We start from the raw sequence: 15,402 nt of genomic DNA on the forward strand, positions 1-15,402 counted from the left end.
GGCCTTGTAAACCTGCACGGACACTCAGCTCAAAACAACTCTGGCCTTGTAAACCTGCACGGACACTCAGCTCAAAACAACTCTGGCCTTGTAAACCTGCACGGACACTCAGCTCAAAAAAACTTTGGCCTTGTAAACCTGCACGGACACTCAGCTTAAAAGAACTCTGGCCTTGTAAACCTGCACAGACACTCAGCTCAAAACAGCTCAGACCCCAAACCAAACCCTCTCCCCTTCCCTCACTCAGAACCAAACCCTCACTCAGAACCAAACCCTCTCCCCTTCCCTCACTCAGAACCAAACCCTCACCCCTTCCCTTGCTCAGAACAAAACCCTCACCCAGAACCAAACCCTCTCCCCTTCCCTCACCCAGAACCAAACCCTCTCCCCTTCCCTCACCCAGAACCAAACCCTCTCCCCTTCCCTCACCCAGAACCAAACCCTCACTCAGAACCAAACCCTCTCCCAGAACCAAACCCTCTCCCCTTCCCTCACTCAGAACCAAACCCTCACTCCTTCCCTCACCCAGAACCAAACCCTCACCCAGAACCAAACCCTCTCCCAGAACCAAACCCTCACCCCTTCACTCACTCAGAACCAAACCCTCACCCCTTCCCTCACTCAGAACCAAACCCTCACCCAGAACCAAACCCTCACCCCTTCCCTCACTCACAACCAAACCCTCACCCCTTCCCTCACCCAGAACCAAACCCTCTCCCCTTCCCTCACCCAGAACCAAACCCTCTCCCCTTCCCTCGCTCAGAACCAAACCCTCACCCCTTCCCTCGCTCGCAGCGTCGTCCCCCTGAACCTTTTCCACCCACAAAACCCCCACCATCCAACCAGGAAATCACATTCAAATCAACTTTAAAAATGACTCTTTTCCACCCACAGAACCCCCCCCCCAACCAAGCAGGAAATCACATCCAAATCAACTTTAAAAATGGCTCCGAACTCCTTGGAAATTCCAGCGAGTTTGGAAGAAGTCTGGCTTGCCAAAGAAATCAAGGATCGGTTTATTCTTAGTGCCACGGTCTAGTAACCACGGCAGGGTTGGATCAAGGGTTGGACTGGATGATCTCAGAGGTCCCTTCCAACCCAGTTAATTTTATGATTCCATGATTCTTTTTTTTCAGTCATTCATTTGAACAAGTGACAACAAAGTTCAGTATAAATCCTTCTTTATAGAAATCTCATATCCAAAGGCAAAGAACAGGATGATTTCCTGTTAAGTGTTAAATTTCCTCCTTAAATTACGATGCACTTGAGTTTTCACTCATTACTATATAAAATAATGAACATTTGTGTTGTTTGCAACAGAAAAAATTTGGATTTCGATGTCAGTGGTTTGCTCCTACCGTGTTGACGTAGTTGACGATTCCAAACACCCTCTGTCTGATGGCTTTGACATCTTTGTCGTGGTTCTGGTACTAAAATGTAAATACAGAACGTCAGGAAAAGGAGAGGGGGGGAAAGGGATTGATCAGAAAATCAGTTGTGCTGCAAACCACCCCACGCCCGGGCTACTTGATGAGAAATTATCTTTTTATGTAGTATTTTAATAAATATTGTGTTTCAAGATGTGTTCTAAAGTGCAGGGTGTAGAGAAGAGCTTGGACTCCACGATCCTTGTGTGGGTCCCTTCCAGCTCAAGATTTTTAGGCACTTTAAGGGGTTTTCTGAATTCTCTTCATCTTCATTCTCATTTTGAAAATAAACCCATTTTAGGAACCCCTTTTCCCACCCAAGCTCAGTAGCTGGAAAAGCAGGAGCCCAGGGGTACAAGCAATACCTATCCTGGGAAAAGAACAATTCCAATACTCACCAGAGTGTTGTCTGCAACTATGTAGAGCTCCAGGTATTTTTTGGCTTTCAGGTACTCTTTCATCTAAAGAAATAATAGATTTAAATGACCTGCTTTAGCCTCAGTCTTTGCAACTTCAAACCCAGCTATTAATTCTTGGAGGTGTTTCTTTGGCCAAGTCGTTTAGAGTGGGACTGTCACGTTTTTAAAAGACCAGAAGCAGGTTAGATATTAAAATTATTAAGATTGTGAAGGGTCTGCTGGATATTAAATAAGTGTTTAGGTGTGTAAAGGTGCACCTTGGTAAAGGCAGGAGGGTTTAACTCGGGTGGTGACTCTGAAATCTCTGATCTGGAAGATTTTTGTGCTGATTCTTTTAAAACCTGCTGCAACGAGCAGCCAAAGTGGGGTTTGGGCTCCTCAAATTGGAGTTTTTAACCCCTTCACCCTGTGTTTAACCCTGTCCTCACCTCGGGGCTGTTGCTGGATTTGAAGATGTCGTTGGTGGGGTCGTCGGAATCCTGTTCCCAGGTGTTGTTGGCGAGGCCACAGGTTTTGATGGGCTCTTGTTGCAGTGCCTCGTATTTATAGACGGCGTGTTCTGCTCCCTCCCAGCCCCCCAGGGGCTCAATGAGGTACCTCTGGCCACGGGTCTCGAAATAGCCACTGAAAAAAGGAGCTGGACTGTGATTTTTTTTTTTTTGAATCAAGACAGCAACAGCATCTCCAGAGCGTTTATCCCAGGCCTGGAATATTCTGGCAGCCTTCAGCCAATGCAGATTTAAATCAGGAATTAAAGCTGCCGACTCAGCTGGAGGATTTGGGTGGTCAGTGAAGTCTCTGAGGAGGAGACTGGCAGTGAAAAGAAGCTGGTGTAGGAATTAATTTGATTTCAGTTGTTGGGGTTTGTGCTAACAGAGGGGGTTGAGAAGTGAATTTTGCTTCAGTGGGGAATTTAAAGGTGAGAAGAAAAGCAAGGAACTGAGGAACTTTCCCCCCCCCTTCTTTCCCTGCTTCTTTAGTACAGTGGTTTCCTTGTCAGCAGGAGTAAAAGATCACATGACTTATTTCCATCCTGATTCTTTTTATATGGAAAATTTATCCCAGAAGGTTCCTGTTGTGCCTTTGGGAAGCAAAGCTGCCCTTACCTGAGCCCTTGGCAGGTGCTGATGCTCACTGTGGACTCAGCATCATCCTGAACGTGGCCTTCATAAAAACAGTGATCCTGCTGGGAAAAGGAAAATCCAGTGTCACACTGGGCCTTGTCCCATTGACCCAACTGGTCTGGATCCAGTGATTTCAAAAGACAAACTACGATAAACTGCCCTGGCTGAAATCTCCCATTAGGAGGGTCTCAAAATGAATTAAAAACTTCTTCCCTAACCATTATTTTTAGCCTTCAACACGGAGGGACCCAAATTGTGACCAACCAATCGTGGTGGGAGCTGGTCAGTACACAAGAGCACATAAAAATAAGGATATGGGCACACACTGCTCCAAATTAAACACAAACTGCTGAATTGAAGTCCACACCAAATGATTTTATTGCAGCCAAACTTCAAGGCAACACTGTTTAATAACCCAGCAATTCACTTCAATGAGATTAAAATGTTAAATATATGGTTAGGGGAAAGAGTTTTGTGACTTAATTGGCTTAAGGATCTCAGGTTTACATTTCTGTGTTCAAAGAGACTTCAAAGTCACCGAGGGACTGTGGAAAATATTACCTATAACATTCTCCTGCATGGATTTTTTTAAGAACACGGCCCCAAACCTTCCTGCCTCGTGCCTTTTGTTTGCTCCTGGATCTTTGGGTTCACTTTTACCGTTTATTTGCCTTCCTTCCACCACAAGGTGCCAACTTTCTTACAGGGATAAAGAGAAAATCACTGGGGGAAAGGGGAGGATTTATCCCCATTACTGGAGGATTTAAGAGAAAAATAGGAATTCCCTGTTCAGCACAGATAGGCCTGATTGAGTTTGTCTTTTCCCAGGATCTATTTAGGAAAAATCATTGGAGCAATGAGAAATGGCTTTTTTTTTTTCCCCCCAAAAAAAAAAACCCAACCCAGAATTCTTTCATTTATTTCACTCGAGATCCTCCTGCTCCTGCTGACAAAGAAAACGAGGCTTTGGATTCCAAATCCTGGGTGTTAAAACACATGGAATGAGCTGGGAAAAGGAGCTTCAGGCAGAAGATCAGCCCGAGGAGGGCAGAGTTAATTCCTGAGAAGTGAAGAGTTAATTAAAAACTGCTTTCTGTGGTGACTCCCTTTGTGTCTGGGTGGAAGAACTGATTTGTCACAGATCAGAGAAAGCACCTGGAGTGACCTGAGTGCATCTGCTGAGCGTGGGTGGGAAGGTGAGCCCGGAGGAAAGGGGGTTTATCCCAACCTCTGATCTCGCCGGGAGCGGGGTGTGAACAGGAGCGGGGTCAGGAGGGCAAACAGGCAGGTTGGAAGCAGTGGGATGGCCTGGGCTCCACTCCCTGTCCTGCCAGGAGGGAGAGGTTTGACTCACAGGCTGTTCAGCAGCACTCAGGGAGAGGTGGTGTCTTCCTGTGGGGCTGATTCCCGACAGGGACAAACAGGGCTCAGCTCTGCCCAAGCCACGAGTCCCTTCTTCCCAGAATATTCCCAGATGGAAGGGACCCACCAGGATCATCGAGTCCAATTCTTCAGTGAATGGCCCAAACCACCCAGAAAAACACCACCAGGGTATTAATGATCTCCTCCCTCTTCCCTGAATCCAAGAACAGGATAAATCTGTGCATCTTCCCTGTCCCTTCAGTCACATCCTAAATTACAGGCTTAGGAGCTTGATTTAAAATCTTTCCTTTCTGTCTTATATTTCCTATTATTTCACAGCCTCAGGAATCTCATATGGACCTCAGGACTGCAAATATATGGGAAAAAAGCCTTCCTTTCTTACCTTGATCTGAGGAGTTCTTGTTATTTGTCGACCGTCATCCGAATAAACAGTTTCGGTGTAATCTCGACCTAAAAGATCCCTGCAAAGAGCCAAGGGCAGTTCTTATTCCAAAGAAATTGTAGCCACGTAGGAGTGAGGTGATTACACAAGACACCAAGCACGTGGGGAATTCAAACAATCACTCAGGTTATTATTAGTCTCGAAAAAACTCCGGCGAGCAGAGCTGCGGGGTGGGGAATTCTGCCCGGTCCTGGTCCTTCCTCAAACAAAGGGACACTTCTCAAGGAGAAGAAGGCAATTAAAATCTGCTCATTTCATTGCTCTGAACTAAGCTCCCAGCAGATCCGAATGCAAATGCGTAATTACATATTGATCCTTTTTTTTTTTTTAATGCATCTGACTAAAATCAGCAGCAAAGCAAATCTGCCTCACTTCTGTTTTGGCAACTGCCCCAAACTGCCACAGTCCCACTTCTCTTCAAACAAAGGGATTTATTACAGTGTATTTTCCCTCTCCCCACTCCAAATATTTAGATTAGATTAAAACAGGGGCAAGCAGTTAATTATAGTCTGTATTTAAGGTGAATTGATTATGGTGCTGTTGTATTTACACAGCCTCTTGAAAAGTACTTATTAATGCAGACTTGTCTGATTGCGTGTTCAGTATTCTGGTGGAGCCAGAAAATCCCAGCTGAGCTTTATTTTGTGCTGTTCTGTGCAATTTTTGGCTTCTCCTTGTGTGACAAAGCCCCCTGCCCTTCTATACCCTCTGCATGGCCTCTTTCCATGCCTGTTCCTGCAGCCAAGGAGGAGAATTTTCCCAATTTTCCACTTCCAGGAAGCACTTTATCAATGCCAGGATATATTAGATTATTCCAAGTCCAACAGCAGTAGTGTTCAGGTAACTATCTCTCTCTATCTCTCTAATATAGAGATATTTAAATATGGAAGCACAGAATGGAAAATACCTCCAACATCAACAAATCTATCCCAGAATTCCAGAGTGGTTTGGGTTGGAAGGGACCTTAATGACCAATTAATTCCACCCCTGCCATGGGCAGGGACACCTCCCACCAGCCCAGGTTGCTCCAACCTGGCCTTGGGCACTTCCAGGGATCCAGGGGCAGCCACAGCTTCTCTGGGAATTCCATCCCAGCCCCTCCCCACCCTCCCAGGCAGGAATTCCTTCCCAATATCAAATTTAAACCTGCTCTGTCCCAGTTTAAAACCACTCCCCCTTGTCCTGTCACTACATGCTACGAGTTTATAACCCCCTGACTACTCATGGTCCCAGAAAACTCGTGGAATGCCATAAAAACATTAAACTTTCAGGGATTTGGCCATTTAGGAAATAACTGGGAGAACAGAGGTGCAGGCAAGTCACTCCACCACGGCGATGCCTCGTGGCCAAGTCCTTATTTCATGTTCCCAAAACAGTGCCATGATTCTTCTCTCCCCTTTTCTTCTGGAAAAGTTGGTTTTACCCCAACACCCCCGTTTTACAGGGGCCTAAATCCTGGGTTTTTTTGTATCCTGAACACCCCAAAGCCATTCAGAGGCAGAAAAAACACCCGAGGAAAGAGTTGAACCCAACCTACTTATTTTTTTGTAGCTGCAGGACGACTTCCTGGCCGTTGGCTTTGATTCCATACTCCACCTTGTCAACATATTTGGTCTGTAAACAGATTGAAGTGTTAAACTGTGCACTGCTACAACTCATTGACCTGCCAGCTGTGCTCTTTTCCTCCTCTTCCCACCAAAACCAAGCGCTCTGGCAGCAACACAATAAGCAGGAGGTCACTCCTGTCTCGTATTTTTTTTTAACTCAGAGGAAGAAATTTAACTTTGCAAATTCATTTCTACCGTCCTAAGCATGTTTGGGGAAGTGCTGGGGTGGATGCTGAGGTTTAAACACTTCCATAACACCCTCTGGAAGTGCTGAAGACTTTTAAGTGCTCTTAAGCTTCAAAATAAATTGTCTGGAGGTTATTAAAGATTTGAATCAAAGCCAACACCTTTGCAGAGATTCAGGTCCTAAAACACCCACTGCTGGTCACTGCTGGGGTGGGTGCTGAGGTTTAAACACTTCCATAACACCCTCTGGAAGTGCTGAAGACTTTCAAGTGCTCTTAAGCTTCAAAATAAATTGTCTGGAGGTTATTAAAGATTTGAATCAAAGCCAACATCTTTGCAGAGATTCAGGTCCTAAAACACCCACTGCTGGTCACTGCTGGGGTGGGTGCTGAGGTTTAAACACTTCCATAACACCCTCAGGAAGTGCTGAAGACTTTTAAGTGCTTTTAAGCTTCAAAATAAACTGTCTGGAGGTTATTAAAAATCTGAGTGGTGTCAAAGCCAACACCTTTGCAGAGATTCAGGTCCTAAAAGACCCACTGCTGGTCACTGCACATGCCCCACCTCACAGCTCCTGGCATCACTTTTCCAGGTTTTCTCTTTCATTTCCTTTTGGAAGATCAACTCTCTGGCTCCAAAGCCCCTTGCCCTTAAAAACTGTGGGTATCCCGACTCCAGAATCCCTTCCCCATCTCCCAGGAACATCAAACATCTCCCTTTTGGTACCTGGGTGTTCCTTCCCGCGCTCCTTCTCTGCACCGAGCGCAGCTTCCGTGGATAAACTATTTCATAGCTCTCCACTCCAGGTAACTCCCTGCTCGTGCTCCCTGGGGACAAACAGATGGGTATGTAGGAAAACACAGCATTAACTTCTCAAACACCTCATTTCCTGCCTCTCAAGGCTGATTTTTTGGGGCTCTTGCACCCCTCGTGCCTCGTGCTCAGGGGTCCGTCGTGACCCGACACCAGAGGGTTGTTCCAACCTGGATTTTGGGATGAATTTTCCCACCTGGATTTGGGATGAATTGCCCCACCTGGCTGCTTCCAGGTGTCCAAATATTTCCCTGTGGGCTTCTCTGAGCAGTTCAAGTCCCAGCCTGCCAGACCAGCCTCTGCCTCTGCACTTTGCAGGTGACAGGGATTAATTTATAAAGCTCTGGGAAAAGGGGGATCTCCAAAACTTTATCACGTGATGGGCAAGTCCAGACTGCCTGGAGATCAGCAAATAAACTTAGAACAATGCAGAGGTTTGGAATGAGGCTGGATTTCTGTCTTGGAAAGCTTTGCCCCATAAATAATTGTGACAGAACTTGATAATAGAGACACTTTCACCTCTTTAATTGGAGGGAGGTACAAAGTCGTGACAGCAGAAGGATTAAAGGAGGTGTTTGAACAAAACCAGGTAAAATAATGGGAGATAGCACTAAAGTAAGAAAATTTTGAAGGTGGGAAGGAATCCAGGTAATTCTTTAACTCCCATAACCCTTTCTCATGGTCTTTAAGGCATGTTGGGTGTCAGCAGTGGTTGTAAGAACTCTGGGAGGGAATCCAGAGCTTTGAGGAAAAGGGTTTCTTTTTGTTTTCTGCTCTGAACCCGAATAAATCTCGACCAAAGTTAATTTGGGCCACCACTTGCAGGGCTGGGCAGCACAGAGAATTTAATCATGGCATCCCAGAAGTTCATGAGAGCAGCTGCTGTCCAGGTTTTTGGGGAAACAGGGTTGGTTGTGTTGGTTTCCAGCAAGGCAACAACAGGTTTTAGATGCCCCTGAACTCTTAAATCTCCTACAAAGGACCTTTCACATGAATTCTTGAGGGCTCAGAGCACAAGAACCTGTATTTGAATACAAAGCCAACCCCAAACAAAGCTAACCCCACAAAACCCAAAGGGAGGATACACCTCCCATTTAATTCCCTGCCCCAGGCCCAGGTTTTCCCAGGAGTGGGGCACCCAGTGCCTGTAATTTGTCTGCAACAACAGAGCACATCCCCAGGCAAATTGTCCCAGTCAGACAAACAGATTCCATCTTTGCACCTGCTTTGTTGGATTAAACCCTTTCCAAAAGTAATTGCAGAATAAACTGGGTTGTGTCTTGATAAAACTGGTGGAGAAGTGACCTTACACGAGCTGAGCTCTTACACAGAGCCCTGGGCACGTGCTCAGAGCAAATACCAAGTGTAACTTTACTCCTGCAGTTCCCAGGGATCTTTTGTATTTTGTTTTAAGCAGATAATTACATTTATTTCTTTTTAAAAACTGTGGGTTTCAGACTTAAGTCTTTCCACAACCATAAATTAGGATCAGTGATATTTTAAGCCTCTTGCTACAGAATTCTCCACTTTTATCTCCCTGTTCACACCCTTTGTCAAACTCCAGCCCAGCCAGTTCAAGTTTAAGTGGGATTTAAATGAAGACTCAGGACTAAACTTATCCCTTTCCTGCAGTCTGATGCAAACAGCTCTTCGAGGAAAACTGGTTAATTTTGGCCTGGAACAAATGGTTTCTTAGAGGGAGTTTTTTAATCACTGTATTGTCTTTGCCTGCCTTCAGGCACTGTCTGGAGTCAGGAGGAAAGAAATTCCTTGGGCCTGGTGCTGTATAATAATGGAGAAATAATTATGTACTTTTCCAAGTGCCTAAACTAAAAATCATTAGTGAGGAATGCACTGGCAACGAGGAAAAAAAAAGATATAACACCTTAAACACCGTGCACATTTCCAGATATTCTGTGCAAATAATCCAAATTTAGATACCTGCCTGAGTATAAATTACCTGGTTAATTATGGATTTAAAACCTGTCCGTGCCTGTGCCTGCCAAGCCCTGGCAAAAAAAATCTGTTCCCTGTTGACATGAATTGAAAGGAACAATTGAAAGGAAAAAAAGTGGGGTCTGCTCAGGTGAAGGCACAGGAATACTCAGAACCTGAAGTGCCACACAATAATAAGGGGGTTAAAGGTTTTAATTCAGGTTATTTGGGTTCAAATAGAAATCTTTCAGGGCCAAAATTGGAGATGCAAGTGGATAAATTGTCCTCTCACTTGCAGGGCTCACAGAACCAACCAAGTTAGCAAGTGGCTCACAGAACTGACCAGTCCTGGGCTTTTAGGCAATTTCTGGCCAGTTTGCAAACAGATAAATAAATGTCTAACTAAAGAATTTGATATAATCTGTTTGAACACAAAGAGGGAAACCCCAAACATCCCCAACTCCAGCCCTGCCACACAATAATAAGGGGGTTAAAGGTTTTAAGTCAGGTCATGTTGTTATTTGGGTTCAAATAGAAATCTTTTAGGGCCAAAATTGGAGATGCAAGTGGATAAATTGTCCTCTCACTTGCAGGGCTCACAGAACCAACCAAGTTAGCAAGTGGCTCACAGAACTGACCAGTTCTGGGCTTTTAGGCAATTTCTGGCCAGTTTGCAAGCAGGTAAATGAATCTCCAACTAAAGAACTCGACATAATCAATTTGAACACAAAGAGGGAAACCCCAAACGTCCCCAACTCCAGCCCCGCCGTTTTCCAGCGGCTTTAATTCCCGTTCTTCCGTATTATCTCCCTGTTAATAATTAAAAATCCATCCGGAGTTCTGCCCAGGGAAAGGATTAAAACAAAAAAACGCCGTACCTTGGTGGAGAAAAAGCAGGAAAAGGGCAGGAAGGAGGAGTGTTTTCATGCTCCCAGCTGGGCTGCTCCGGTGGGGTGTCCGTGCCCCGGGAATGTCGAGGTGTCCGTGCCCCGGGAATGTCGTGTTCCCAGGCTGGGCTGAGAATGAGAGGGAGCGACTGCCCGGGCTTTATTCTTGTTCCCACATGAGGAAGTGTTTGCTGAAGGTGTTGCACAACGCCCCAGTCACGGAGGGTTGCAGCCAGTGGAAGTTCCTGCTGGTTGGTTGGTGGCCCACGGGTTGGGATATGGATCGATGGCTCCCGGGTCAGGTCCCTCAGAGTGGGATTTCCTCCAAGGAAATCAGATCTGTCCACAAATAAACACAGAACTGGAGCAGGCATTGAATTATGGACTTGGTTGGGTGGTCCTGATTTGATGTGTTTATAATTTAACTCAAATAAAACCAGTGGGTGCCAGCGGTGGCTCGAGGAATGGGACAGTTTTGGGGTGAAAAAGGAACACAGGGCCGGGCTTCAACTCTTGGTAATTCCCAATTTATTGTATGTGTGACTCATCTCCCCAACCCAAACACTGAGCAGAGCCTTTGCTGCCCCTTTAATCCCTCTTAGTAATGTTTGCTTGAGGTTGATGTGATAAGGGCTGAATAAAGGAGGCAGAGCAGTGAGCAATCAGGTGATGGCTGGCAAATAATATTAAAAAAAAAAAATCTCTGCCAAGAAAGGAGAACATTGGCTTAGTCAGCTGTAATAAAGTGGTAATAAAGCTGCTCAAGGCCACAGGTGTGAATATAGAGCTGCTTTATAGAAGCTAAAAATTTTTATAGGCTCAAATAAGTGTTACAGAGCACATGGAACTAAAACTGTGCTGGATATAAATTTATATTTATATATATATTCATATATCCAGTATATTATATCTATTCATCTTATATATTTATATATATAAATATTCATATATATTAATATATTCAGTATATTTTATATATATATTCATTTATTATGTTCATTTATAAATGTGTAAATATATCCATATAAATCTACAGGAGAACTATATCTACAGGAGAATTTTCCTGCCATAACTAACATAAGTTCACACCTCTAATAGAAGTGCTATTAAATAGTTATTTCTCGGGTATGTGTTGAAAAGCTCTGATTTTTGGGACATTCTTAATTCAGACTTTCCCCTCGGGTTTTGCTGCAGCTCCAGACATTCTGGGGCAGACTGGGAGCTGCAAACAGGTGGGCTCTGAGCTTTTATTAAGGGTAGAATGTGCTAATTAATGACAATTTCTGTTCGGTGCTGATTGCAGGAACCAACTTAGGTGTAGAACTGGCACTGTGGATTCTAAGTCTGTGTGCCTGGATTTTGTTTAGACATTTACAGTGAGGCCAAGTGGGTTTCAAATGGGTGTAAAATGCTGGTGAGCAGAGGCAGGAGAGTCTCTGCAAGTGTCTGAGAGCCCCTGGAGGGGGATTTAGTGGCAGGGAGAGGAAAAGGGCCCTGAGAGTGCCCTCAAAGCTCTTCTGTGCTGCAGGAGGGAACCAGGAGCTCAGGGAGCACTGTCACAACTTGGGGCAAAACCAGGCTTGGAATCCTGGAATGGTTTGGGATGGGAGGGACCTTAAAGCTCATCCCATTCCCAACCCCCTGCCATGAGCAGCGACACCTTCCACCAGCCCAGGTTGCTCCACCCTGGCCTTGGACACTTCCAGGGATCCAGGGGCAGCCACAGCTTCTCTGGGAATTCCATCCCAACCCCTCACCACCCTCCCAGGGAAGAATCCCCTCCCTGTGTCCCATCTAACCCTCCCCTCTCTGTTTGCAGCCTTTCCCCCTCGTCCTGCCCCTCCTGGCCCTGATTCCCACCTGCTGTTGGAACAACCCCAGTTCCAGTTTGATCCCTGCTCCGACTTCTGGAAGGACCTTCTGTCTCCTCCTGGGGAGCAACCTGAGACTCCTGGGACAGGAATCCTTGTTGGGAGCAGCTTCTTTGGGACAGGGTGGCTTGGAGACAGACACATCCCTCCCCCCAGCCTGTGTCATCATCCCAGGTTATGAAAGAGGCCTCCAGGCAAAGAACTGGGGAAGGTTTGGACATCCCCCTGCCAAGGTGCTCCTTGGAGCTGCTCCGAATCCCAGAGGAGCCGCTGGCATTGAATTTGGGTCGGTGTCTTTTCAGCTGTGTCAGGAGAAAGCTCAGGCCAAAAGGTGGACAATTCAGTGTCTGAAATGTTCTATGAATGGAAACGAGCTGGGCTCATTCTTGGACCGCATCTTTGCCTTAATTAAGAAAAATAACTACGAGCAACTTGGTTTTCCAAACGAGTGGCCGCTCTCCAAACATTTATCTCGGCTCGTTCTCTCCGCATGACACACTTGAAAATTATGAGCTGACCCCCTCCCAATCTCCTCAGCTAATGCTCTGAAGAAACTTGTGCTTTTGAGCAGGAGAGGAGGGAGAGTCACTCTGTGAATAGACACAACATCCCGACAAAGAGCTGGCAGGAGGGAGGGAATGTGATGTGATGTGGTCTTGGGTAGACTTGAAAGGGAATTGGATGTAATTTCCTTTTGTGACTTGAGAAGCATTTGATGTTCCTGCCCTTGCTTCAGTGATTCTGTAATAATCTGATTGCAGCTTCTTCCCCTGGAGCTGGTCAGACAGTCTGGGAGGCCTCAGATGGCAGAAAAGCTGCTTTGAACTTTCTGAAACCCCCAAACAATTGTGCCGAGTCCAAGGGAGCAGTTTTCATGCTCATGGGGGGTAAAACTGGACAACAAGTTTGTCTCAACAATTAATAACCATAATATTGGTGTTTTTAAGCTGAGTGCTCTCTGCTTAATCAAAAGAAGGAAGCAGAAAAGGGTGAAATTCCTCCTTGCACTGAGGGTCTGCACAAATCCTGCCTGTGTGAGATTGAACTGAGCGCCAGAAGTCAAGTCATGGTTGGATGTGAAGCACCGGACAGAGCTCAGGAAAAATCAGGGTTCAAAGCCCTTCTCTGCTTCTGCCTTGTCCCGGAGTTCACTTTGAACCAGGTTTGCAAAGGCACTAAAGCACCTGACAGGGATTTTCAGGACTGTTTCCCAGGGTGGGTGTCCTTTCCCCTGCACTTCACTAGGTCCATGTTCAGCCATGACCCGAAGGACACCCCTGTGAGCCCTGCAGGGCTGGGCAGTTCAGAGAGATGATTTTATTCTGTCCCATGTCTCTGTTTGTTCCCTCCTGCTGCCCCCCCTGAGCCCAGGCCAGGCTCAGCAAACAGCTCAGCAGCTCTGCCCCAGCCCCGTGGCCACATCCTCTTCCTCTGGGGGCAAGTTTGGGGACAGACTGTGGTGTGTCACAGCCCAGCCATGGGGCTCTTGCTTCACTCCACAGCCACCTGCCTTCTGCTCCCCTGCATTTCCCTTTCCCAGGCTCCAGCCCCAGCCAGCCTGCAGGTTGTTTTTCTTGGGAATCCAAACCAACCCACACGGCTTTGCCTCCGTGTTCCTTTGTTCCCCTTTGCTTCCTCCACCTATTCCCAGCTGCATTCCAGCCTTCCCACAACCTGCCTCTCCCTGCCAGCCCCATCCCTTCCCCTCCACTTCCAAAACCCACTGGAGTCAACAGGAGACTTTCCATTGCCTTCCAGGGCCCTTGGACCAGCTCTTGGATAATCTCAATGCCTTTTGAAAACCTCCTCTTTACATAAAGCTTTTCCTTGTGCTTGCCTCTGTTGTCTCACACATCCCCAAAGTGAATTATCCTTCTTTTCCTCAACTGGCAGCCTTCAGTATTTTACATTCTGGGGTTCTGTTGAAGGATATGATCCAATGGCTGCTTTAGACCTGGATGTCTGGAAAAGTTCCTTCCCTTCTAGCTGTGAGTTACCTGCTCCTCTGCTTATCTGCAGCACTTGGCTACCTTTGTACTGCCGGGGTTTAATGGAAAGTAAATATAAAGGAAAATGTTTTCCCCCAAAAGGTGATTGAAACTCACTCAGTGAGCAGCAGCTGAGTTATTTTTGGTGTGGCTTTAATCAGGTTACAGACTGTCAGCCGAGTCTGACTAATGAAACCTCATTACAAACATTCTGCATCCCTGCAGCACTTTTTGCCTCAGAGATCATGGACAAATATGGTGTTACAAGCCTGTGGCTTCCTTCTTTCCTTCCTTTTTCTTTGAAATGTAGGACCAAAAACTGGTTACTTCATCTTCCTCCTCTCTCCCCCTTAGTTAGCTGCGTTTTGCTTAATTGTCCTTAATGAATCCATCCACATGCCCCAGTGTGATGGAGCACATGCAGCAGCAATCTAGGCAGGCTGGAGGGAGTTAATTGAAGGTACAGGACCTTTCCATGGATTTCTCAAGACCCATGAACGTCTTGTGCGTTCTTAAGTTGATTAAAGTGACTTTTTTGAAGGTTAATTCTTCTCAGAAAACACCTGCAGCCCCATTTCGGGCTGTGCCATGTGTTGTGTAATTGTGTGCACACGTAGAGCTGTTTAATGTTCTCCATCCAAAAGGGGACAAAGCAGATCATTGTGAATTCAGCACTGTGGTCTCAGGGCCTTTTTTTTCTCTAAAGTGTTGCCTGTGGTATTGTTTATCCTGGTACTACGTGAGGCCTGGCTCCTTTTTTCCCGAGGGAAGGGGAATTCGGCGTGTTCCGACGTGGTCCTGAGCACAACCCTCTGCTGGCTGGCATCCACCTGGGCTCTGCTTGCCAGGCACGAGGGCACAGGGGCTCAGTTCTTACAGCTGGGCTCAAGGAGGGGGGAGGAACCGCTCCAGGGTGTGGGTACATCACAATCATGGAATGGCCTGGGCTGGAAGGGCCCTAAAGGTCACCTCATTCCACCCCTGCCATGGGCAGGGACACCTCCCACTAGCCCAGGTTGCTCCAACCTCACCTTGGACACTTCCAAGGATCCAGGGGCAGCCACAGCTTCTCTGGGCAACCTGTGCCAGAATTGCAACCAAGAATTCCTCCCCAACATCCCATCTATCCCTGCCCTCAGGCAGTGGGATGCCATTCCCCCTTGTCCTGGTACTCCAGGCCCTTGGAAACAGTCTGTCTCCATCTTCCTTGCAGGCCTCTTCAGGTCCTGCTGCAATCAGGTCACCCCAAAGCTTCTCTCCTCCAGGCTGAACAATCCCAGTTCTCCAGGATGAACAATCCCAGTTCTCCAGGCTGAACAA

At 46.5% G+C, this 15,402-nt stretch overlaps 1 protein-coding gene across 1 annotated transcript in view; it reads right to left on the minus strand.

Annotated features, from left to right (window-relative positions):
* ADAM28 (ADAM metallopeptidase domain 28) overlaps positions 1-10,646 on the minus strand; it is a 25,874-nt gene extending 15,228 nt beyond the window's left edge. Inside the window, exons 1-10 of the mRNA XM_017827273.1 lie at positions 10,215-10,646; positions 7,315-7,415; positions 6,333-6,409; positions 4,736-4,814; positions 2,953-3,029; positions 2,275-2,470; positions 1,826-1,888; positions 1,359-1,430; positions 166-180; positions 97-107 (exon numbers count right to left, since the gene is read on the minus strand). Of these exons, the coding sequence (XP_017682762.1) occupies positions 97-107; positions 166-180; positions 1,359-1,430; positions 1,826-1,888; positions 2,275-2,470; positions 2,953-3,029; positions 4,736-4,814; positions 6,333-6,409; positions 7,315-7,415; positions 10,215-10,263 (740 nt within the window). The 5' untranslated portion in view covers positions 10,264-10,646. The remainder of the gene's footprint in view (positions 1-96; positions 108-165; positions 181-1,358; positions 1,431-1,825; positions 1,889-2,274; positions 2,471-2,952; positions 3,030-4,735; positions 4,815-6,332; positions 6,410-7,314; positions 7,416-10,214) is intronic.
* Between the last annotated feature and the right edge of the window lie 4,756 nt (positions 10,647-15,402).

Source organism: Lepidothrix coronata, unplaced genomic scaffold (assembly GCF_001604755.1).
Source record: "Lepidothrix coronata isolate B3197 unplaced genomic scaffold, Lepidothrix_coronata-1.0 Scaffold137, whole genome shotgun sequence".
NCBI lineage: Eukaryota > Metazoa > Chordata > Aves > Passeriformes > Pipridae > Lepidothrix > Lepidothrix coronata.